Raw genomic sequence first — 25,836 nt, 5'->3', positions numbered from 1 at the left:
CTTTTTCGAATGCCCGTCCTCCAGCGCGCTATTGTTGCCTTCCGCCGTGCTTTGATTGCGCGTGCACGTTTGAGACGCACAAGACGCCGACGTTTCATCGAAGGTAAGAAGCTCACGCTGGAGGCGTCATGACTGAAACTCCCCTTTGCTGTTCTCACCTTGTCGATGACTTTAGTGCAATTTTCGGGGGAACGAAATTCCCGTATCCCTTGACAAGCATTGTGGTGCGCAAGTTTGTTCGCTTCTTTCGCAGGGGTTGTGGTGACGTCAGAGTGCCAGGCTCTGATTGGTTCTAAATGAAGGATAGTGAATAGACCTCTAGGCAACTTGCTTTGAGGTCTATTTACTGTCCTTCAACCATACCCAATCAGAGCTCGGCGCCGTTCTGACGCCGTTGCAACTACTGCGCAAGATGCAGCCGACTTGCTCTTCGCATAGCGCCTTTCCTGTGGATTTTAATGGAAAAATTTGGTTGTCGTGCTTCTCCTAGCGCAGGAAGTTCCTGCGTCCTTAACCACCTCTCGCACACCCTGGTCGATGCACATCCCCGGGAATGTAGTCCGTTCCTTGTTTCAGAGTTTCTGAGGCACACTGTGCTGGGTCTCGGCGTGCACGCATTCTGTCTTGTACACGGCACTCTCGGAGGCGGCGTCGGTTACGGAAAAAGCTGCTCTCGGTGTTAGACGGTTGGTCACTGTCAAACGCAGGTCTCCCTCGCTTGGTTAAGGTCCCGGGAGGTTAGTAGGTCTCAGGTTATGCTGTATCCCGGACTCATGTGAATTCCGAGGGCTTCCAGACGCTTGGCAGCTGTTAGGGCGAAAAGCCACGTGCGGGGTTGGGAGAGGAGACACGGGGTACTATACTCGCGATGGGTTGTTACAAAAGTACGAAAACTACGACAAACTACGGCACTTGATACTAAGGGCAGGGGCACTTTTTGCTACAAATTTCTCGGAAAACTTCGTTATTATGCAGTCTTTAAAAATATTGGAAGTATATGGCATACGACAGGGAGTCGAAACCGAGGCTTCTCAAGAAGCCTGTCATTCATTCCATCTTATGTAGGAAACATAATGTTCCTATTCAGTTTTCCGAGGAAAGATTTCAGGAATATGACTTCAGGAAGAACAAAGTGTAATAATTATAAGGTTTATCTCCAGCAAATGTAATTAAAAATAACCGTACGAAAAGATTTAATTAAAAATGAATTACAGCCTTTCAATGAATACATTTGGCAAAACAATACTGTTCAGCTAAAATACCAGCAAGCACAATTCTCCAATATCTATATATTGAAGGCGTAACACTCATTTATAAAGCGAGAAACAAAAAATCATTAAAGAAATATATGACTACTCTGGTAAGTGGTTTAATACGTGCAAAACTCTCATGTACGTTGATTAGTGCACGCAATACTCTTATGCATGACGCTAATACTATAGACACATTGATTCGCCTTCGCCGATCGCACGCACATTTTAGCATCATGCCTTGATGATGATTCGTTCTGCTCCAGCACCAGTACAAAAAAGGCCCCGGACATTATTTTGTACTGACCTCTCGTGTGCTGGTCCCTATCACATTCCGCTTCAGACATTTCCTGGTGTTCTGCGTAGCTCCCGTTGCCGTTCCTCTGAAATACGTACGCCGCTTCTTCGCTGTCACTGTCATCTGCGGAGTGCCTACGTGGATCAAAAACAGAAAGGGCGTTAACTATGGTGCCTGGACCGCGTCTTTGACTGGTGCGTTTAGCGCCCTATCCCGCCCATACATCAAAAGTGGTTCCTAAGTGGCAACAAATGACGTCCCAGAAACTGGAGTGTCATGCTGTTGCCTGTCGCGATCCTGGCGGTTGGGCGTAGAAATGCTGGCGAAAACCACGAATGAACACTAGTGTCGCTGTCGTCACGGCGTCCCAGGCGTCCCAGCTTCCGGCTGCTCTACCGTCCGTGGACTGACACAGTGGAGAACGACCTACAGCGGAACAGGCGTCTGCCATATACACCACAACTGTTGGGACGCCGCCAGGATAGCGACCAGCGACAGCATGACACTTTTATGACGTCATCAGGCTGAAATTGAGGGACCACTTTTTGGGCGCGGTAAACACACCAGTCGGAGACGCGTTCCAGGCACCATGGTGTTAACATATAGATTAAGCGTGTATTCGGAGCGAACAAGGCGGGCGTCGGATGGGACCATTAAATCGTTGTTGTAAGGTTAAAACAGTAAAACAATGAACATAATATGCAACCAACGTTTTTCATAGCGTCCAAGATAATGGATAACACATTAATCAAACTCAAATAACGAAAATATTGCACCTCCCTGGGTCATTAATACGTACATACAATGCTGCAGCATACAATATTGACTGTACACATTCCCGGAGCTAGCGTTTTTTTTGTTGTTAAAAAAACTACAGTGGAAAAATCTCTAAAATTCAAAATCGTCGCACGATTCACTAATTTAAATCATTGTACAACTGGAAAAAAATGACGTCATTGCTTTTCATTAAGAAGTCACAAGGGAACTACAGTTCTGAAGATGTAGTTATGTGCACTTGGATCAAACACACAATAATGCCAAAGCAACGACTAAAAATATTAAACAAAAAAGGTTTAATTAAAATTTCTGTATTAACTTTCAGTTACTCCAAATATTTTCAAGTGGCCTACTCGTGAATATTGTTGATTGAAGGCAACTGTCTTTTAAAGGCAAATAAAAAAAAATAAACGACACCTTGCTGACATTTAATAAGTGTTGCTTATGCCAAGCATGATGTTGGGTCAGTTTTTACAAACATTGCACTCACAAACTCCAGAAGCTCAGAAGCAATTTCTGGCTAAAAGAAAAATGCAATGCAAAAGATTAATTTCAGGGTTTAGCAGAAGGTACTAGAAGAAAATCGGTATTACGTTTCCGATATCACTGATACTTACTGACTTATAAGCAGGTGTGATTACATACTGTTTGCATAACTCAGAAGCCAGACAGAGAGAAGTTAAACATTTGTATTAGAGGACGATTGCGGCAATAGGTAGCTTTGTCATTGATTAAGATGCAATTATTGCAAAGGTGCAAGCGAGCTAAACTAGAATGGCAATAATAATCCTTAAAAATGGAACAAAGGGGACAAAGGAAAAACACAAATCTCCTACACAGCTATAGGTAACTGGTGCGCGACCTAAAAAAATCCTATAGCTGTGTTCCGAGATTTGTGTTTGTCCTTTGTCCTCTGTGTTCCCCTTCTCCAGGGATTATTATTGCTTTGACATCTTGTTCTTTTTATGGCAAAGTCATTTTGCAAAAGCTGGAATGTCTGGCGTTGAGGCCATCACTTTGCTACTATATGATCCGCGAGACAGAGACATCGTGTATGGTTCGGTCTCCAAGTTATTTCACCAGCAGGTATGAAACAACGATGGGGCTCTGAGCTCTGGGCCTCACCCGTCGGAAGCCAGAGTGGAAGACCGGTATCCCGTTCTGTGGCTGTGTCCTTCTCGCGACAGCCTCCGCCCGTCTATAGGCGTATTGGGGCCGGAGTTCACCTTTGGCCCCAAGCCTGTGAATCGGATGCACATGAAAAGTATAAGTAACGAAGCAGCTCGTTAGAACATTGCGTAACTGGCTCGTTTTGTGTATGTGCGTGTGTGTGTGTGCGGCCGCGGGGGGGGGGGGTAGAACCCAAGTGCCGTTATTGCATGGAAACTCGAAAGAGGTCACGTTCAGAACAAAATATCTTCTGCTAGGATAACGGGTGCAGGGGGAGAATGAAGCCGGGGGCATGCACCCCGGATCAACCGGATAAGGGCGCGTGTTTGCAAATTCAAAATACCCGTGACACTCTACGACGTAGTTTATGTAGTCTGTACAGTCTTACTTGAGTTTACTATAAAAAAAAGACTGGGAAAATACTGGCCGTAATTTGGGATGTATCGAATGCATGACGTTCTAAACAAATACACATGATCAAATGTCGTTTAAAAATTTCGGTTCTAGGTTTTTGTGAACAGCTTGCGCGTGACGCAATCCAGCGCGGGAGAAACTGTGTAGTCAATAGCACACATACAGTCGTGTCATGTCCGATACTTCCGCTCATAAGAAACAAAAACTATCAAAGAACGAGTGATATTGTAATAAACGCTCCGCAAAAGGGGTGTATAATGTGAGTCTTAAAGCTGTCTTATAGTTCCCAAAAACATGCAGAATACGACACCAATAAATAAACACACAACAGAGGCAAGAATGTTTACTCCCAAGTGGGTGTTCATTGAAAATTCAGAAAGCAATAAAAGTTTCCATTGAGGGCGCCTACGTGTAGTCAGTTTTCCTAGCCATACTGATATATGTACTAGCTCAAGCAGAAATATGAGAAGAAGAACGGGACAACACTTCTTCGCATCTTTGTGTCTGTGCTATTCTAGCTCAGTACGTAGTACTATCGCGGCCAATAGGAGCTGAAACGCCGCTCCGCGTGGTGAGCGTTACAGACAGAGCCGCCTGTCGCATTTTCAGCAATCTGTGAGGCACGGTGAGTCCAAGAAAGCTCTCCTCCTGCGCTCGTTGGGCCCCTCCGCGCTTTCTTGTCATATTCTATTTGGACGGTAGACCTCAACTGGGGAAGGACTGTCTGCATAGACGCCTGCACCGCCAGGCTTTTTGGAAGCTTCCGCTCCGAACGGAAATGGTTCACCAGTACAGCAGCGACGAGCTAGTAGTTCTCCGCGTTTTTAATAGAATTATTTTCATGTGATACATCCACAACACGATCTTCATTCCTGTAGGCGTCAATTAAGCGGTTCACAGTCTTCGGCGGTATTATTTATACTGTTGCCCGTTGCTCTTTAAGCTCAGATGTCTGACGCACTTCTATTGGCACTGACGAATTTTTTTAGTATGTCTTTGACGAATAGAGAAAGACATCCGTGTTCGAGCAACTCAACCGTGGACCGATTATTGGTTGTCACAAGTCGAGGCTCTTCAAAACTTGTTTCTAGAAAGCTCCCGATACAGTTATGCTGTGTAGTGCGTTTCTTCTGCGGTTCGATTAAATGAAGAGTTATCGCCTTCGATTCCTCAGTAGCAGACGACAAAAGCTGCAGAGTGGCTCAACGAGCGCCCGAGGGAGTTGTCTTGGCGTCAGCGTACATCGTAGCTTGCAGAAATGAAAAAGATATATGAGCAGCCCTGTCTGTTAATCTACAGCACAGTCCGAGCGATATATCGCTGCGACGCGTTTCGGCGATGTCGCTGGGCATCGGTGTCGCGTTCCGCGAGGTCTTTCGGCATCGCTCTCACGAGCATGCACTTCACAGTTCTCCCCGTGACGAACGGCGCGAGACGCGTCAGCGTCGCCGCCCGCACCTACTGCAGTTGATGGCCAAATCAAATGTCTAGAGGGAGTCGAACGCAGTAAAGAACTATATTTATATTCACGTATGGCTTGACCACAGCAACTCAAAGAAAATTGCCTTCAATGGACCACCAAAAGCGAGATGTCCTCACCTGATTTCCGGGGCGTCTGGTAGATGTTGGCTGTCGGAGAGATGGCGCTGCCTGTGATGTGGGAGTAAGGACCCTCCTCTTCGCTCTTTCGAAAGAAGCAGAACAAGTTACACTCATGTTTCCCAAGACGTTGACACCGCACATGTGGTGCAGCTTGTTCTAATAGTACGAGAGCTGGCTTTGTGTTGCTGCCACGCACAGGTCAAACATTTTCCAAAAGCTGGCGGCCACTATCAACACCTCCTAAATAGTTTTCAAGCCTGCGCGTCACTTGACATGACGTCACGTCCGGGAGGCCGTCACGGGCGCAGATTGGATGTGAGTGCCACGTCAGCGTTCGGGTGGGACTGTGATAGGAAAGGAGCCCCACGCGAACGCTGACGCGGCACTCGCATCTAATCAGCGCCCGTGCAGGCCTCCCGGACGTGATGTCATGTCACGTGATGCGCACGCTCTGAAAGCTATCTAGGAGGTGTTGCCACTATGCAGACCGCCTAGGAATATTTTTCCCATTTTTTTTATTGATAATTATAAGCTGAGTGGCGGACAACCTGATGTGTCATTGTTTATGTGATTGCTTGATTTTAAATCATGTGGGACGTGATCACGCGCCCTGTAAAACGGAAAGCGCTTATTCTCTTCAGTATTGTTTGGTCGACCGTTCTGAGTTACCGTGGTCTGTATTATATCGTAGCTGGTTATGCAGGGATGGCTTCAAATATCTCACCACCCAGCGAAGTTTTTGGTCTTATATGAAGAATAGGAGTTTCCCTGCGAGTTGATCGCAACACATTGTATTGACGTACAGTATTGTTTAATTTTTTTTCGAGCGCAGCGTGTACCCGACGACATAGATGATAAGCTGATAGAAATAAACTCAATGCATACATTTTTATTTAAAATCTGTACATCAATGTTTACAATTATCGGCTATCATCTAGCGCGCACATCCCATACCGCTGAACATTACAGCAAAATGCAAGAATTAATATATATTTACATATTTTAGGCAAACTTCTGTTTGCTAGGTTTAAGCTAAGACCAGCTAGAGTTATCAAAATCCGTGTAATAGAATCTTGCCGGCATCAGAGTAAGATAGGCGCAGACAAAATTGGGCACGAGCCCTGTCTCTGCGTTCGGATGAGTCTGAAGTTGAATCAGGACGTTGAAGGATTCTTGATGTCAGGCTAAGGTTCAATTATTCAGTTGGAGTCTTCTTAGGGTAATGACGTTCCATGACTTTGATTATACAAGGGCGTGCTGTCTAAATATTTTGGAATGAAGAAAGAGATGTTTAAACAAGGCCAGACAAGTGGTCGAAATTTCCCTCGGGGTTCGCTCATCTCTCGGCAAAGCCATTGTAGGTTTAGAGCTTGAAAGCGTGTACGCGAATAAAGACGCTTCCTTGAGGCCCTAGTGATGTTGCGCATCTCGCGGCGTTTGCCTGAAATGTGAGGGAATCTTTGCCGCACTTGTCCCATAGCCAGGCGGTGCCGTTCAGACACCCGTCCTTTTTTTTCTTTTCCACGTTGGTCTAAACTCGGTGCCGAAGCCAGCACTGTGTCAAGCAGGCCACAGCAGCGCAACATCGGCGTTTGACTCCGGCTCGGGTTTATTGCCGAGTTTCAGCCGATTACTAGGCAGCCTTTCTGTCCAATCGGTTTGCCGCGCGCCTCCGATAAGAGACGTAGACAATGCGATGCAACCTTGTTATCTACACGGTGTGCCAATCGGACCTTACTGTAAAACGAGCCTGAAAAAGAATCGGCGTCAGCACATAGATAGCTAAAACATTCACAGATTGTGAACTAACCAGGTCAGTTTTACCGCTTGAAACTTCAAGGCGTAATTCTTTTACTGTAAACAATTAGACTAAAGAACTTGTCAAAATCGAGGTTGGACGCGTTCGCAGACGCCCGTGTTTGCGTTGATATTAACATGTGCGCCATCTCCCGATAGGTGCAGCGAGCAGACAGCAAAGTGCGTCGTCTGTTTAAATGCCTATCAGGAGATGGCGCCACAAGTAAATAGCGTCGCCAACTCAGGTTGCCTCTGAACGCGCTCAAACTTGACTTTGGCACGTTTTTAACTTGAAACGTTCTTTAGCTAGGTGTTTGGCATTTCGCTAAGTCCAAAAGTGAAGCGGATAAAAGCGTGGCCGCGAAGCTCGACACTGATTGTTTGATGGGTGATAGAGGAGGAGTGATGTGCTCGACGTTGATTGGTTAACGGGAAGGTCATGTGACCAGGGGTGGAGTGAAGAGGAGAGGTAGGCGAGGAGGCAAGGTGGAAGAGGGGGTGTGGGTTAGTAGGTTCTGGAAGATCACCAGGTTTATCGTTTCAAGTGTACACATCTTGCAATGCTAGAACGTTTTACGTATGCAGCAAACGCAATTACCTAGCAATTTGTCATACACTTTTTCATCTCAGTTTTCGCAGGAAGAAAACTTTGTCTTGGAATTTCACGCGGCAAAACTGACTCGTCGAGAGCCCATTCGGCGAAAGTTTGCAACGTCTTCGTGGAGGCGTCGATTTTTTCTGCCATGTTTTACAGCGGAAGTTACGCTTGAGACACCCTCTATAATCAGTGAAAACTGAAGTAACGCAGGGCGTTTTTTTAGCATCTTCTTATCGCGCCGTTGACAATGAGATTGCGGCACTGGCCGAGAAGAACCAATCACGAACCGATAAGCGTGAACAAATTAAGCCACGCCTTGCGGCTCTTACGCTGTTACTGGCTATGAGGCAGTTCCTAGAAATATCTTTTTATTTTTTCCGGTAAGCCACCGAGCACGCAGACGGTTAGCTATTGGCGTCGTTTTCGGTGTCGGTGAAACGCTGAAGCGTGGCGAGTGGCTCCACCGACGGCGAGTTCAGTAATGTATACGCTCAGGGACGTATAAGGGCCGCATAAACCGAAGCTTTGTCCGATTTGTTTTACTTCAGAACCGCCCCGGGCAGCGTCAACTGGAGCCATTTCGTACGCGACCGGTTGACTTATCGGTCGCCGATTCCATACTTAACTCGACTAAAGATCGGTGTGCACAAAAAGCGAGCACCAAAATGACACTCATTTGTGTCGCCGACTAATCCAGCAGACGCTGTCAATCATGACGCAAAAGAACTCAACCGAGCTCGAATGCTGCCTCTGCGCATCACTCTATGTATGGCAAATGTTCACTTACATGGAGTCCGACGAGATTTCGAACAGGAGGTATGTTATGTGAAACCGCTCTTCAGCGAGGCATACCCATCTGGGGTAGGGCACTTCGTAGATGTGCTCCCTCCGGTTCCTCTTGAGGGTGTGCACGGAGTCCGATTCCGAGGGTCCCTGGCGGTGCAGCACGGGTTCCCGGCCTCCGAGGGCGTAGGGCGACGGGTAGTAGATCTGGTCTTTGCTCGGGCTGGCGCTCTCCAGGCCGCTGCCGGTCTGCTTGACGATGGACAAGCTCATCGCCTCCAGGTTCTTGTCCTCGGAGCAGGAGTCTGCGAATGCAGCACGTGACGCTTATTCTATAGTTTCGCTGTACGACAGGGGATCTTCAACTTGTGAAGTCGAGGAACCTTTACCTCCAATTGTTTCGGCAGCCGATAGAACCTCCTCCCTGTCCCAACAATAATGCATTAAAGCAGTGGAGAATCTTACATTCCGTCTAAAGAATAATGCACATAGTATGCGGTGTCTGGCTGATAGTTACGCATCAATTGGCAGTTCAGATTTGCTGAAACAGCGCCTACACTGTAAAACGCTTCACTGAGGGGCCGGGATGGCCGAGGAAATTTGAGAGTTTAGAAACTCACAATGATTCTGAGGGCAACCCCGGCATATGTAGGAATCCAGTTTAAAATCCAAAGCTTTACGGGACCTAGAGTGACTCGTTTGGCAACACGGGAAAAAAAGTGTTCTTGCGCCGTTGTGCCAAAGCAGAAGCTGTAAAATTAAAGCCTGAATATTTCGTACGGCATTCATACCTGTGACACTGTGCTGTGTGTTTTATACGCCCTTAAATTCGTCCATTAGATAAGACTCATTCCGGTTTTTGGACCATTCGTAATGGGCCGGGGGGGGGGGGGGGGGGGGGGGGGGTAGGGGGATTGTTAGAACTAACCGGAACAGTTTTACGCCAGCGTTATTGATATGAGGAAGTTTTAGTAGCTTCCACCGCTAAGCGGAGACTGCGGTGGAAGCTACGCCCCCGTTAAACCTGTGATACGTCTCTTTTTTGCCACGTGATCACGCTCCAGCCCATACACACTCGTAGAGAGGCTGGTCAGGCGATGAAAGGGAAGCGGCTGATTGGTCCCGCGGGCACGTAGCACCCACCACTATCTCAGCTTAGGGGTGCACGGAGATATTGGCAACACCAGGTACGATAATCGTACAAAAACATGACTTTCTATTGGGCTAGACGGTTAAAAGTAATGATTATTAAATAGCACGAAGAAGACAGGAAAGTGAGAAAAAAAGGGCGCATGTGCGACAGCTGCCAGTTCTTGTCGTATGGGAGACTTTTTGTCTGTTCATGTCTTGTTCGTATTTAAGAGTAATTGTAGAATCAACAAGCGTATTGAAGGTATTTAGTCTACAAGGTAGCGCACAAGGTACCTTGTGCGCTAAATACCTTCAATATGTTAGACTACCAACAAGCCCAAATGTAAACTTTACTGCAGTCAACCGGCGACACGGTACAATATACTACGCCAAAAGGGTATCTCTGAAAGGTTACCTCTGAAGTGGTTGGGGGCAGCCTGGCGCCGCCTCCTGGACACGATGAAGGACATGATGGCCACGATGGGAACTAGGATGGCCACCACGCACACCAAAGGGACCAGGATGCCCATGCTCCGGTAGAAAGCAGGCTTTTGGCCTTCCAAGCTGTTCAGAGGAGGAATGGCGGCTGCGAAAAGAAGAGACGCGCAAGCAACAGTCAGCAAAAAGTGCGCAGTGCAAACCTTGAGTGTGCAGTATGTTAGTTTCTTTTATGGGAGGCGAAGAAAAGGTCAGAGAAAGAAGCTTGCCGAGTATGAGCTTGTGGGAAAAGAGCTCACGGGAGAAAAGCTTTCCACAAAACCATCCAATACGTAGGAAGGCTCACCGGCCTATTAACAGACGCGTTAAGAAGATCACTGACGAATTTGTGAATTGAGCGGTCACTCATCCGAAATACGATAATTGAACTGAGGTATGCTGGGATTTCATGTACGGTCGTGCGTCGTTTATATGGACCCCGTCAATATAGGATACCCCGATATATAGACACCATTTTCGGGGACGAACTAGGGAAATACATGCATCTTTGTCGCGGCATTATAAACAGCTCACAGTATGGGCAATGTTTTTTTTTTTTTTGCGGGAACGGAGGTGTTTACAGTAACGAGACATCCCTCTACCTGATGCGGTTAATACGCACTTCACTAGCAAATAATGTATTCTTTTTTCACGTATACCTTGTAGAAGCCATGACTATATTGTGTATGGGGTATATTATTATGTCCTCCATATTCGCACAATCCATAAAGATATACATAGCATAGGTATTTTTGAGGTCGGTGACTAATCGTTTCAACATCCTCTGCACTGTCACGTGACAGGACCCGAAAGCGCGGTCTGATTCGACAATTTCGAAGGCCCCTATATTATATTTACATCCATGCCGGTCCTGAGAGCAGAGTTTAAGGCTTCTAAAAAGAGAATTGAAAAGCAGGCCGTTTTTTATTCTTTCCGAAGCTCTAGAAGCGCGTGATAGGATAATTCCCGGAATCTTGAGACCAGACCAATGCGAACGAGACTTCTCCGCGGAAACGGAAAAAGGCTCCTCTGCGACGCGTGGCTCCATCGCGTAGCGAGAGTCGAAAGCAGCCGACAAGAGAACCCTACCAAACTTCAGTCAGATGGCGCATCGGTACTCGCTGTTTGAAGCCCAACCTATTGGAACTATATTGCAACATTATTTGCCGTTTTTATTACTTTTTTTTTATCGACGAGCAGGTTACGTGCGCATATTACGACGGTATGAGGGACGTCTTTCATAGACTCCTTAATTACGTCACCCTCCAACGCAAGCACCATCTTTGTGATGGTGAACTGAAAATTATCTGCACCATTTTTTTACAATGTCACCTTACACCGCCTAGTTACACGATCACCCGCTTACGGCTTTAGTTATTCCAGTTAAAAAATGCATTTTATGCTTTAAGACACAGACAGGCAGACGTACACTCACATGCACTCACGCACGCAAATACACACAAACACACACACACGCGCGCGCGCGCGAGCGCGCGCACTCACGCACGCAGTTGGACACGCACACACAAACGCACACACACACGCGCGCACACACGCACGCAGTCGGACACACACACTCACACGCACGCACGCACACACACACACATGCATCAGGTTAAGTTCAATCGCAGTGGTCAAGACAGGTGGAGCGGTGGAGTACCTCCGGTGCGCGTGAGAGTGCTGAAGGTGAATTCCTGCTCGGTGGAGCCGGCCTCGCTGTGCGCCGTCACCTGGAGGATGTACCACTTGCCGGGGGCCAGGTCTTCGACCACGACCACCTTCTGATCGGGCGGCACAGCGTTCGAGACGAGCACCCAGTCGGCCTCGTCGTGCAACCGGTACTGGATCAGGAACGACTTGATCGGGCAGCCCGCCGCACTCCAGCTGTTCAGGTGCACCGAAAGGCGGGTGGCATTCACCGACACCAGGGCGTCCCGCTTCGGTGGCACGGGGGCTGTGAGACAGAAAAACACGTCGTAAGGGGAGCGTTATGCTTATGTTGAGTTACATGCCCACTGGCAGCAAAGTGCATTCTCGGTTTTGCATCACAACGCGGACGAAAGAGAAAAAACACGCACACGCACACACGCACACACACTCGCATGCATGCAAGCACGCACGCACCTCAACCACCCTAATATTAACACACAGACATTCCAAACAAAGTTTTAAAAAGTCACATTTGCAACTATACTTCTCACATTACTATTATTTTATATAACTGCTTGAACGTATAAACACGTCACTTGAAGGTGAGAATTTACCATTAAACAGGCCATTAAATAATTACACATTGAATAAAAAAGCGGTGCGTCGCAATTTAGCGCTTTTTCTTTTGAAACCAAGAAAGGCTTTTAAATGTAATATCATCCCTTTCGGCAGCCTGCCCAGCCCCCAAGAAAGCCCCAAGGCTAAGAATCCCTAGCGCGAGTTCCCCTTTATTTTAAATTCTGAAATTCATGGTCCTACATTTCTGGTCACTATAGACCACGAAAAAATGGTATCTTTTCTAGTGGTCTCCACGGACCCCAACGTAGGTCCAGGTCTGAAAAAAAAAATCGCCAACGCAGGATTCCTTATTACATACATTCTAATACCCTTAAAAAATCACCTTAAATATTTTAAAACAGAGCCTCCGTTTATATATTGCACAATATTAGATATTAGATATAAATAAATAACTTAAAAATGTACTTGAAAAGCGTCATTTAATGTGTTAGACAGAATGTAAACTAAAGGCCCGTTCACACTCTTGCGACCTCTTAAAACTGGGTTCCTTAAAACCTCTTACAACGAGAGGACACACTGGCGCCATCTATTCGGTAGCAGTGTAAACTTGGCGGTCCGGCATATTTTCTATTTCTCTCGCCCATTATCCCTTCTTTCTTGGCTCGAAAACTTTTGTCAACGTTATAAACGAGCCATTCTTATAAGTATTACACAAATTTGACCTTGGAAAACCCGCGAAACCTTCGCTCTTGTGAAATGCAGTTCCAGGGTCACCGCGTAGATAGCGCCAGAATGTCAGTGTGTTCCCTCGTCCTGAGACATTTTAAGAAGTTTTAACAAGTCTCGTCTCTCTCGGTCGTACTCGGTTGCAAGAGTGTGAACGGGCCTTAACGCTTCTGAGGCAGACCACCTGCAAAAAACGGTTTCTCAACATATCGCTCTGCAATCTACTTCAGAAATGCAAGCAGGTAGTAAAACATTACAGGGAAAAAATAATTACTTACCTCGTTTAAGAAAAAACAATTAGGCAATCTACGCCGCCATTTTCCAGACGATGCACGCGTAGAGAGAAGCGCTGCCGACAGATGGCACACGCCGCTTCGAGAGAGCTCCGGCCGTTTTGGGCTCTTTGGAGAGATCATCTCCTATGAAGCTAAATCGGCCGGCGTTCCCTCGACGAGGCCTACGCCATCTACGTGTTCATCGTGTGCGAAATGGCGGCGTAGACTGTCCAAAAGATTTTTTTGTTCTCTCTTTTGAACGAGGTGTTCGGGAGCGAATGACGCTGCACGCGCTGCGGTTCACGCGGCTGACCGAAGTTGTTTTTGTTTTCTTCTTTTACTCTAAACCGCCGATCTATCAAGATCGGCCGCGCCGAAAAATAAGGCAAAACGACGACGACGACGAATAAACGCTCAGTCTTGTGACAACCAGCTAGGCGGACATGACTCCTTCATTTTGTCTTCAGAATTTACTTCACGAGGAAAGTTATTTTTGATTTTTTCAACGCAAGCTTCCACCACCTGTTGAGAATAAGGAAAATCGTTTCAAAGTATCGTTAGAATGATTTTTGCAGGCCCTCTAAATTTTATTGGAAGCGTTAGTTTAAATTTTGTAGTGCAAAAACCTGGACATTTCTCACAAACACATTTTAAAGATCAAGAAGCTATTGAATCATCGAATGTGAAGTCATTGGACAGCTCGATTTTTCTTCAATGGGAGCAGGGAACTGGACAACAACACACTAGTGGTCTAAAAGTGTCGTGAGTCCTAGACACTTCGAACCATTAAAACATTTGGAGGAAAACATAACAATGAATGCGGTCGTGAGGATCACTCAAGCATACATATACACAAACAAAATGATGGGCAGTCCTCTTGGAAGTTACACAATCGTTACGGTGGAGAGGTTTAGAATAATCGAAGTAAATCCCTCACTTGGAGCATCGTTCGTAACGTTTTCTTTGAATTATACGCTTCTTAAAATTTGCTATACAATAATAGCTTCACGAAAACAAGGGGGGAGGGGGGACCAAGAATTTGTTGCAATCAGAGAAGCAAGTAGCTGAAAAATACTTAACTAGGAGAATACCCTCACTTCGCCAAAATTCAGCGGCCTCGGCGCAAACAGGTTTAGAACGGCTGGACGCGCCCCAGCCTCGGGGTTTTCCCCTTTGAATCTGGGGGCGGTGGTTGCCGCCATCTAGCGTCGTGGGCAATCTCGAGCGCCACTCGAAACAGCCTTCTCTGCTGTCCAATGCGCGTTATTTAATGCCAATGAGCGGAATGATATGCATTCCCAATAAAGTTGCTGACAGCTCAAGAATCGCGGGGCGTGGCCTATTCTGCAGATGATTATCTTCTCGTGACTCATTCTACGACCTTCTTATCAGCTAATGTCGAAACCTCATTGGCTGGAAAGCGATAATGTGATTTTCGAAACTCGCTATACCCTGCGTGTCTAATACACGTGCCACACGGGTCATTCGAATGCTATTTACAACGAATGACATTCGTGTGATCGACGAATCGGCTCGCGATCTGTCGCGCGCGGAACGCCCCATGCTCGGAGTGTCGCGCGCTGATTGGCCGATCGTTCCAATGTCTTTCGTTGTAAATGGCATTCGAGTGTTTCGTGTGGTACGGGTATTAAGCCTAAAAAAAGCCTAAAAAGAGATATATTTACAATATATTTTTTCTTATTGCAACTATAATATATGCATTGTCGAACGCTTATTCTCACTCGAAATGTAGCGCTAGCGGTTCGAGCCAGATTCCAAAACTTCAGAACTAATTGTTACCTAATTCTAAATTAAAAGCATTTCGGAAAATTGCGCTTGGAAAATGGGGCCCGTTTTCGCCCGTGTTCGGTAACTGGAGCCATTCAGCAGCATGTATTTGAGAGCCTCCGTCAGACAGCATTTTACCACTGAAAGTATAAAAAATAACCGCACAAATGTGGGTAAGGTTACGGTTACTTCTGAAACTTTGGTGGTTTGAACCGCTAGCGCTACAGTTGGGCGAATAATAAACGTTCAAAAAAGCGCAAACTAGTTTTGCTGTAATTTTTTTTTTTTACATATTTGGTACATTAAAATATTTGTAGATATCTAGTGTTTTCTTCTTTCTTTCGTGAAAATAGCATACTTACCCGAGCCTTGCGTCTTGACAGAGATGACCTCACTCGGCTCCCCTTTGCCCATCTTGTTGTACGAGGCCACGTAGAACTGGTAGCTGGATCCGCACTGCAGGTCCTGGAACGTGTGGCTCGTCTGGTGCGCCGATATCTGGTGCTCCTCCCACGTGCCGAACTGTTCCTTGATGTAGATGTAGTAGCCTGCACACCAATGGACGCCCATGCAGATGAGACTCCCCGCGTCGCTAACTGGTCACGCGGCTCGATCAAGTTCCCAGCTTCTTTGCTTTGCCTTACTTAACTAAGATGTGGTCCAAACCCCCTCCACCTCCCTTCCCCCCCCCCCCTCCCCCTTTGTGCTGCTTATGCGGAGGGTAAGTTCGTCTGCTTTTTGCGCAGGGCATGCGGTGACGTCAGAACGCCGAGCTCTGATTGGCTCCGGTGGAAGGATAGTGGGTAGCCATCAAGGCGGTTAGCATTCAGGTCTACCCACTATCCCTCCATCAGGGTCAACCAGAGCTCGAAATTTTGACCGCGCCGCAACCTTCGCGTAACAAGCAGACGAACCAGAGCGTCCGCATAGTTTGGGGCTTAATATAACTGTTTATATATTTTTTTAGTTGCGTCGGTTAGTTATTTAGAAATACTGCGGAAGTTGCGGCGAGTACTCTGTCTATATTAAGAATCGATGAACCACCCCAGAATAATGGAACGCTCTTGAAGTCTCTCGAAATTGTTAACACGAATAACACAAAAAAAAAAAAAAAAAGTTAGGGAGCCAACTAATTGGTGATGGTTGCACATAATTTAAGACAAAGCTCCGACACTGTATTCTTCCTTCGTTTTTTCCCCAGTCTCAGGATTTCTTCTGATAACATATACAAAAGAGGTCGTCTGGTTAAGATGTTTGGTAGATATGTAGTTCTCTGAAAAAAAAACAAAAAAAAAAAAACAAGTAAACTGAGTCTGAATTAAAGCAAAGTTCAAAACAAAAGTTTTCCTTAAGGAGAATTGTTCTTGTTTCAGAGCAAATACAGTCCTCACATATATAGGGGAAGCAGCGGTAAATGTCCAGCAACAACACTGCCATTCCGGAATATTCTATTTTATTTTAAATATTGCCGTTCTAAAATGCTAAGAGGCATAACATTTCAGCAGACTGCAATATTTACGCTGCAACTCAATCCCTTTGAAAGAAAAAAAAAAAAAAAAAAGAATCCCCGCATACTTGGGATTCTCGCTGATTAATCTTCTAACGTCAATCTTCAGGGGCACGTATAAAACCCAAATTTAAACAGAAGTGATGTCAACTACATAACTGTTTCTTTTTCTAGCGTGAGACCTTATTATATTCTACTTTTTTTTAACTGTGACTGAAAGCGTTGATTGGCGGATTGCTTTACTGAAGACTAAATAATATAATCTTCAGCCTTCATTTTGGGTCACTTCAAACCTAAACGTTTAGTTTGTCTTATTCTACTGAGTGCGAAAATGACTTAATGTTGTCGGAATTTGTAAGGCTTTTATTAGTGACGTCGTCCAAGCAAAATTAGTATCTTTTGGGACCGCTAGGTAGGGTCTCAAGATTTTGTGGGTCGTGTTCTTGTGAAACCATTGTGAGCTGCGTAAAGAAGAGTACTTTTTGTATGACTTCATTTTGCCAGCGTACAAACTGCAATCGATCAAACCAAATTACGCACCCATATTCATTTTAATGTCTGAACAAAATTTATAAGAAACGTGTAATGGCATAAATTCGAAGGCTCATCTAAAATCAGCCGGAAAAAAATTTATGCCTGCACGCAGTCATCTCAGATTTTTATCGAAGGTGTATCTTTCTGGCACATTTTATTTTCAAAAATTTTAAGGCCAACAAACCGACCACGATCAACGGCGAACGACGAAGTCTACAGAATTCGCAAAAGTTGGGTTTGCGGCGCCATCTACATATAGGTGCAGGAAGCAGACGTCCAGGTCGTCTCCTTCCTCCCACTGCCTGCGACGTCTACTCGCTGTGCTTATCAAAAGATGGCGCCACTAGGACAAGTGTTGCTAAATCGATCGTCTGCGTCGTTGATTGCCATTTACCGTGCCGAGTATGTATTATTTTTTGCTGGAGGGGTGCGACGCCTTGGAATTTCACTAAGTAAAACTGACCACTAAGCTAAACTATATACATATAAAAATCATGTCTTGGTCGTATGTAATCAGCTTTGAGACACACACAATTAGTTGGAAATAAGTTGGGCACATACTGTGTGTCTTCAAGTGACGTCAAGAGGTAACATGACTCCATGAAGTCCCGGAACGTCATGGAGTCATGTTACGTAAGAGGATACGCGACCTCGTGACGTCCTATTAGATCGTGGATTCACGGGACGTCAAGATCCCGCGTGACAGAGTCACGTCAAAGAATCACGTGATGTCATTATATCACGCAACACCGTGCCATCATGGCGTCCCCATCGGCCTTATGGGCCTGTATACATTATGCGAGCGGCATACCACATTGTTTACACTTCATTTCTTGCTGTAAATATCGGTCCCTTGGAGGACCGTACGTATTCCACCTTCTGGACAGACTCCCCCCTCGGAGCTCAATGCTCTTATTCCACCTGTGTGGCAGCCTCTCCATGCTCTCGCTGGAACAACTTTTATTGAAATGCCTCGCACCCACCCCTGGACAGTTACTTCCAGCTTATCAACGAACGTGAAACGACGTCCATAGCGGGTTTCACTTTTTATGCCTCCGAACTAGGGATAACAACTGGGGGACTGATCAGGCCGTACCCATGCATGACCAATCATCCTACTCACTGTGTTGTGTGCCGTACCCGTGCACGACCAATCATCTGGCTCACCGTGATTGACCGGCCCCTAATCGGGTAAGGCCGTCGTTCTGATATATTGTGCGACCATAGGAATGTTTCGTCGTGCATGGATACTGCATGATCGGGCCCCCAGTGGTTATCACCTGTTCAGTGGCCTGAAAATAAACCTTGCGAGGGCGCCGTTTCGCAGCCCTTGAAAGACTGAAAGTAGTTGTCCACGCGTGGATTTGAGGCGCTTTGTAAATGTGGTTCTTGTAGGGCATAGAGAAGCTGTCACAGAGGTGGTGCAGTGGCATTCGGTTTGGCTCCGTTAAGAGGATGGACATATCTAGCGACCTCTAAGTAACCAGAGCCCAGAGAAAAAAGAAAGAAAAAAAAAGATAAATATGGTACTTTTTTAGTGTGACTCTAAAATCTGCCACTGAAATATGACGCCGGAACGTAACTGTTCATTTTTTTATGGAGATGGGCCTAAGAGCATATTCTGTGTTAAAAACTCAGATTTTTACGTGCAGATGCCAATTTATTTTTGCGGACTGATGAGCGATAATTCACGCTCAAAGAATAGAACGCTGAAATGAAAGAAGAACAGACACTCACAATGTTTGAAAGAACTTTGAGTGTCTGCCATTCGTACATTTCTGCGTTTTATTCTTTCTGTGTGAACTATGTTCTATTCAACGCGCTCTACTACGTGCATTTATGAGCGAAACGGGGGATTTGTGAGAATCCATATATTCTTTTCTACCTAAAATGGGCGTGGACTCCTTTGTCTTTGGGTTCCATTGAAGCTGCACCGACGAGGAGCTGGTCGTGAACACGCTAAGCGAAGGCGCTGGAGGGGGATCTGCATTCCAAAGAGAGAAACAAAGGGTCAATTAGAGGCTTAGAGGGGACGCTCACAAGCAGCGTCGTTCATTTCAATCTGGCACGCTGAGAACAATTTTCATATACTGATTATAGCCAACTTCAAACGCCGAGTTTTATTTTGACCCCTTTGTCGCAAAATGGTAAATTAATGGCGCGCTCATAAATGTGGTTGTTTTTTAGACCGACAAACTTTGATTGTGCCTATACGCTGCGTTTAAAAATGCACTAACTCTAGAGTATTATTTATTTGTACGGTATAATAAAAATGTGAAGCTGCTGCTGACATAATTTATTCGACAAAGGAATACGCAAATCAAACCATAACGTGCCAAAACGGAAAGGTCAGAGCCTAAAAAAAAAAAGCTTTTGTGCGGATGTTATTCGACGAATCACTGACGCCGTTACTTGAGAATATAAAAGTGAAAAATCATACTCATTTATTAGCGATACCTAGCATATTTATATCGTTATTTGAAATACTATCGGTCTTACACAGGACCAAGATAGGAGCGGATTTTGCACAACACAAAAAACACAAAAGATACACGCGCTCAAAATGCACAGATTAATAACACGTATTCAACACAACGATGAAATGACAACTCAACCTCTGCTGCGCTGTCATCGCGCGACGCAGCAGAGTCTGGTTGCACTATCCGTCCACGGGGCGCGGTGCCGCCGGGGCCGAGATGCGCTCCGATAGCAAACCGAAACTTAAAAACCCGTCGAATTTGTGCAGTTTTTCAGAAAGCCGTAAAATGCTTTGCGTGCTTCTATCGTTCTGCAATTTGTTGATTTAGTGTTTTTTTTTGGTAATGCTAAGCCATTTCCTAATTGAAACCACCCTCTTAAACACAATATTAAAAAAGTTAATTACGCGAAAATAACTAACAATCTAATTATCCCGGACTTTAATAATTTTCCTAAATAGGCCCCTGCCCCAGGCCCAAAATGACACAAGCCTCTATATATATATATAGTTATATATATATATATATATATAGTTATATGTATATAAAAATTACCCGGACCAAATATAAGTGGTTTCATTTGCGATCCTGAATTGCAGCGAACCTGAATTGGTGCATTGGTCGGGACATTAATTTCCCCGCTAAATTTAGCAGGAAAAATAAAGTGATGTATAGTCAGTGACCAGCGACGTCAATTGTTTTCTTAAATTCAGCGGGAAAACGTTTTGTGACGTCAGTTTTCGAGCTAAATTTGTCGGGGAAACTAAATTGGTGCATAGGTTGTAACGTCAATTTTTTCGCTAAATTTAGTGGCAAAGCTGTTTTCGTGACGTCAGTTGCTCCGCTAAATTTAGCGGAGAAGCCTTTTTCGGGGCCAGGAAACAGGATAACCATATCAGCTGAAAATCTTGAGTAGTAGCTTAATAATGCCATCGCACTAAAATTGTATGGCGAATTGCTAGTCAATTGTGTTACATATGTGGAACGTTTTAGCTTCACGACACATCAGGTCACATGACGTCAATTCCCCGCTGAATTTAGCGAGAAAATATTGCATAGGTCACGTGACATGAAGTTATGTGACATCATCTTTCCCGTTAAGCGGGGAAACTAAATCGGCGTTAAGGTCACGTAATGTGTTTTTCCCGCTAAATTTAGCGGGGAAACTGAATTCGTGGTGAGGAAACGTGGCGTAAATTTTCCCGCTACATTTACGGGTAAACTGAATTTATGTGTATGTCACGTGACGTCAATTTTCCCGCTATATCTAGCGGGGAAACTCAACTCATATGACGTCACAGGCCACGACTTCACGAAATCTGACTTAAGGAAATGCGAAGTAACTAATAAAAATCCGTCTTACGTTAAAAAAAAAATAAAAGCATTGGCAGCTTTTAACGTCGGCAGACGCTCGCATGAAGGGCTAAGACAGGCGAAGAAATTCGCTGCTCAACTCGCTCTAGAAAAAGGAGTCACTTCGAATAACGATAACAATTCCTGGAGAAGGGGTAAAAGAGGGACAAAGGACATCTCCAAATACAGCTAGGTGACTGGTGCGCGACGAGTTAGATGTAAGTACAGAAAACTGGTTCGATACCAGAACCAGGCGGTTTTTTGCATTTGCGCACAAGTCACCTAACTGTGTTTCAAGATTTGTGCCTGTCCTTTGTTCCCTTGTTCCCTTTCTTTAGGGATCATTATCGTTATTCTCGTCCAGCTCGGTTGTATCTCTGCATTAATTGCATTATCAACAGGCGTGTTGACTACACGAGCACGAACGAGGAAGGTAGGCACCAGATCCCTAAAGTCAAGTGTGTTTTTTTCGTGTTACATACATTTAAATTTAAAGCTGCGCTCAGAAAATGTAACAGAGTAATTTGGCTTTTGTGTTCCACCACTGCTGAGATTTTGACAGGAAGCCAGTAAAAACGCGCGTCTGTCATTACCGCTCTGTTAACATAGCTTACAGAGGCACAAAAGCAGAGTTTGAGTGTGTCTTTTATTTGGTGCAGCCAGTATACGCGCTTTGACCATAACAGTAAACCCAGAATTACGTTCGTTTAGATTTTCTTCCCCATTAGAAACGCCACCAGACATCGCGAAACGCCGCTCTAAGCAAGTGATCCATAACTCCCACTGACCCTCCCTTAGACGGATTCCCCATCACAGCAGCCTCATGTTGTCAATGGTGTCCAACACAAAACCCAGACACGCGAAAAAAAAAAATAGATGGCTTGTTTTAACTTTCTTTTGCGCTTATAAAAAATAAGTTTAGATCGTAGGGCTTCTCTCGTGCCGGTGTACGTGATGCAGCACAAACAGTTTTCATCCGATCACACCTCGTACGCCAGCATTTGTGTGGATTCTTCGCGAGCTCCCATACGATCCGCTCACCGCTTTCGAAGGTTTCCAGGCTGATTTCCTCAGACGGCGGGCCGGAGCCCTTGTCGTTGAAGGCCTGCACGAGCACCGTGTACTTGGTGGAGCGCGCGAGGGACGTGAGCAGGGCTTCCTCCTTGAAGTTGCCCGCGATCTCGAGCGTCTTGTAGGTGTACGAGTCCGACGAGCCATGCTGCCGGTAGCCCACATAGTAGCCCTTGAGCAGCCCGTTCTGCTGGTCTCTCTTCGGGGCCTGAGACGACGGCGGCCACATCAAATAATACGGCAACAACAAGCGTCTCCTCGGTAGGAACATTAAGGGCTTGATTGTTTTATTTTTAAGAAAATATATGAGCAAGCCAGCGAGCCCTCGAGCTTTTGTTACCGTTAGCTTTACGATGCCGGTTCTGTATGTGTTTTGCAACGTCATTTAGAGATTAGTATTCGTGACAGGAAGACAAAGATTTTAGCATGGACGTTTGACCTGGTCAACTACTCTGCAATTGGGTTAGGTGGAAGAGGAATAAAGATATAGTGATGAGATAGCGTAGTAAACGAATGCGGTGATGATGGAAGATATGGTAACACTCTGCAAGCCTTCGCAGCAATAATGAACTCACAATCTCAGTACCGCAAGCTTGCGTGCATGTGACCGTCACATCCTTTCAATTACCAAAAAAAAAAAAAGGGGCTTTGACAGCTAGGGGTTTTATAAAAATATACAAACTAAGTGCCATAGTGATCGTAACTATTGCTTCTACCACTGGCAACGAACGTCTCGTAGGCAGTTAGGCATCTTAGGGTTTCTTTCAAGTTTAGCGAGATGTTCCACTAATCAGCTCTAACTCCTACTGTATAGCTGAGTTCTCAAAAGCTATATATTTATCTTCTAATTTGCTTTAAACTAGTATTATTTTTAGTTGGTAATCTTACCTTCTTCATTTATATTATATTTACTTTAAGTCTGCTATACTACTGTAGCACCAGACAAGGGTAATTTTAATTCTTAATTATTTTTCCTAACCACTTTCAACAGAAAATAGGTACAAAACTTCGCTGCACGTCGAGCTGCTCAAATGTTTTTTCTCGATATTTGTGGCTTCAAACTAGCAATTCAGGTTTTCATTTCACAAAACTCTTTTTCATCTGGGTAGCTTAATTTTACATTAATTTGATGGAATCTTTTTTTCTTGTCTTCTTTTTTTGCGTCTTTTATACTGTTAGGAAGAAAGAAGAAGAGGTGCTCATGCGAGAGAGGCTCGCGAATGTCGTGGTTGACAAACTGCTGATTCTAAGAGTCCAGTAAAATGCCATCACAGTCGATGTTCCTTCACTGTAATGAACCAATCGACCATCTACTGCCTCATTTTTTACCGTCTAAAAGTTTAAATACCTTCTAAATATCTTTGAGCTTGCATGTTCAATAACTATTCATTACGTCTACCTGTCAAGCTGTCATTGCACCATTTACTTTCGTAACGACCCTTGTTTCCTCGCCTAAAATGTTTTCTTTCATCTCTATAATCACGTTTTTTTTTTACTTATCTACCGACTACTGTAAGACCCTTTATTTTCGGGGCCCCTATTTTTCGCGAATTGGTCACAGAGGACATATCGCGGCCCCTAAAGTTCGCGAATTCCAGATACCGGCATTGAAATTCTTGATGACCGAAATTTTCGCATGCCTTTAAGTTTCGCGAATTTTTCAATTCGCGATATTCGCGAAAATTAAGGGCTCGTGAACCATTAAGGGTTTTACAGTATTTATAAAACGGACACTATAATAGGCTGAAGTTGAGCTAGTTGGTACATAATTTAGGTAAATGGTCAGCCAGAACGATAGGGACAAAACACAGACAGAGAAACTGTTTCTCTCTAGCTGACCATTTACCTAAATTACCGGACACTATACTTCATTCGACCTCGAGAACCCCCGTAAAAAAATATCGGGCTTCCCTAAGTGTGAGACTCATTTAAAACTTTAAGTTGTTAATTAGAACTCTCAAAATGTGCGTTCAAGTTTAGCTAATTCTAATTTTATTAAAATGACAAAATTAGAAACAAAAATGAGTGTTAATTTTTCTTGTGATAAACCTTGTAAGAAGTACGTAGCGCTGGGTATAAGCTACGGCAATATTTTTTTAATGTTTTTATATACTAGTAAAAACTAGATTCTATAGACCTATTGCTAATTTACCTAAGCATCAATGAAAATGCGGGAAATGTACGTAAACGTGTTGCACGCGCTCTCCTTCCCGGTATAAAACTAAAAGATTCGAAGTAAATATCCAATGTAAGGCGTTGACGAACGCGCGTGCTTTAGGTTTTTGCTTTAGAACAGTTACTTGTGCAGACACCAGAACGTGCAAGCCGTGTAACTGCACTTAGAGCGTGCTCCTATGTGCCTCGGTAATAGACCAATCTCAGCAACCCATTTGACTACGTTACCGCTGCCGTAATGCATCAAGGGAGCTGCAGCTTTTCTTTTGAAAATAAATTTAAAAAAAAACATAACTTTTGTGTTTCTGCACGTGCCCGAACATAGCCTCCTCTATACTCACAAAGCCTGGCTCTTAGACGACAGAGCCCTAGAGTGCCAGGTCGCAGGTTTGGAGCGCGAGGATCTGGTAGTGTAGAACATCAAAGAGCTTAAAGACTTGAGCGTGTTGGGGATCTACATTGACTTAAAACGAAAGAAACACACAGAAAGCTGTGTAGTCTGTTTCGTCCTCTTGAGTGTTTCTTTCGTTTTAAGCCAGTCAAAGAGCTATTTCTCGGGGAACCTGGACATCAGCGCACTGCTTTTGCAGCGGCGAGGACCCGAGACATACTTGTTAGCTGGGGAGAAGTGTGTTTCGGCGTCTCGCCGCAGCGGAGCGCCAATCACGTGGCTCTTTTCTCATCCGTTGTCAGCTGCTTCACCTTTTTCATTTTGGCGGCCGCTTCTCGGGGCAATCTGCCAGGCTTTGTCAGTATATAGGAGGTTACTATGGCCCGAACATTGCAGGAATTGTGAACCAAACTTATGGCGACCTCACGCATGCGCCAAACGCTTGGCGGCATTCGTTTATTTAGCAAAAGGACCATGGATACCTGTCCCTTTTGTTCCTAATGATTCATCTATTTTCTTCTTCTTCTTTTTGTTGTCATCGGCATTTCCTCGTTCGTTTTGTCTTCTCTACCAATGTATATTGCTCATCATATCCTTTAGCACATGAGACTGTGGTGCGGAAGCAAAAACGCCTAGTCGAAGGCGAAGACACAGAAGGAAACGTCTCTGTGTCTGTTCCTTGGACTAGAAGTTTTTCCTTTTCTGCACCACAGTCTCAGGTGTTAAACGACATGATTAGCTTCTACCAGCCTGCTTGCACATTTACAGTCTTTTCACTGTACATTACTCGTACACTACAGACGCTAACTATTTCTACTTTATGTTGATCGCTGTAAACCGTAATATATAACAATTTCCAAAAATGCGTGTAATTGAGACCACGACACGATACTCTAAGTTTGTTTCTTACCAGCCAAGTGACTTTGACAGAAGATGATGACACGGCAGTTGCCTGAACATTCAATGGTGGGCCCTCGGGTGCTAGAAGGACAGGATGGAGTAAATAAATACGA

General features: G+C 45.0%; 1 protein-coding gene across 1 annotated transcript in view; it reads right to left on the bottom strand.

Moving 5' to 3' along the window:
• Positions 1 to 345: 345 nt before the first annotated feature.
• The window catches only part of LOC8040201 (Down syndrome cell adhesion molecule-like protein 1 homolog), a 94,831-nt gene continuing 69,340 nt past the window's right edge, over positions 346 to 25,836 (bottom strand). The window contains exons 13-23 of the mRNA XM_042286376.1: positions 25,734 to 25,804; positions 22,228 to 22,465; positions 19,242 to 19,340; positions 15,678 to 15,863; positions 11,958 to 12,251; positions 10,236 to 10,406; positions 8,759 to 8,994; positions 5,509 to 5,593; positions 3,451 to 3,565; positions 1,558 to 1,682; positions 346 to 807 (exon numbers count right to left, since the gene is read on the bottom strand). Of these exons, the coding sequence (XP_042142310.1) occupies positions 749 to 807; positions 1,558 to 1,682; positions 3,451 to 3,565; positions 5,509 to 5,593; positions 8,759 to 8,994; positions 10,236 to 10,406; positions 11,958 to 12,251; positions 15,678 to 15,863; positions 19,242 to 19,340; positions 22,228 to 22,465; positions 25,734 to 25,804 (1,679 nt within the window). The 3' untranslated portion in view covers positions 346 to 748. The remainder of the gene's footprint in view (positions 808 to 1,557; positions 1,683 to 3,450; positions 3,566 to 5,508; positions 5,594 to 8,758; positions 8,995 to 10,235; positions 10,407 to 11,957; positions 12,252 to 15,677; positions 15,864 to 19,241; positions 19,341 to 22,227; positions 22,466 to 25,733; positions 25,805 to 25,836) is intronic.

Source organism: Ixodes scapularis, unplaced genomic scaffold, assembly GCF_016920785.2.
Source record: "Ixodes scapularis isolate PalLabHiFi unplaced genomic scaffold, ASM1692078v2 PGA_scaffold7__128_contigs__length_106722199, whole genome shotgun sequence".
Lineage (NCBI taxonomy): Eukaryota > Metazoa > Arthropoda > Arachnida > Ixodida > Ixodidae > Ixodes > Ixodes scapularis.
This window is presented reverse-complemented; position numbering and strand designations above follow the sequence as displayed.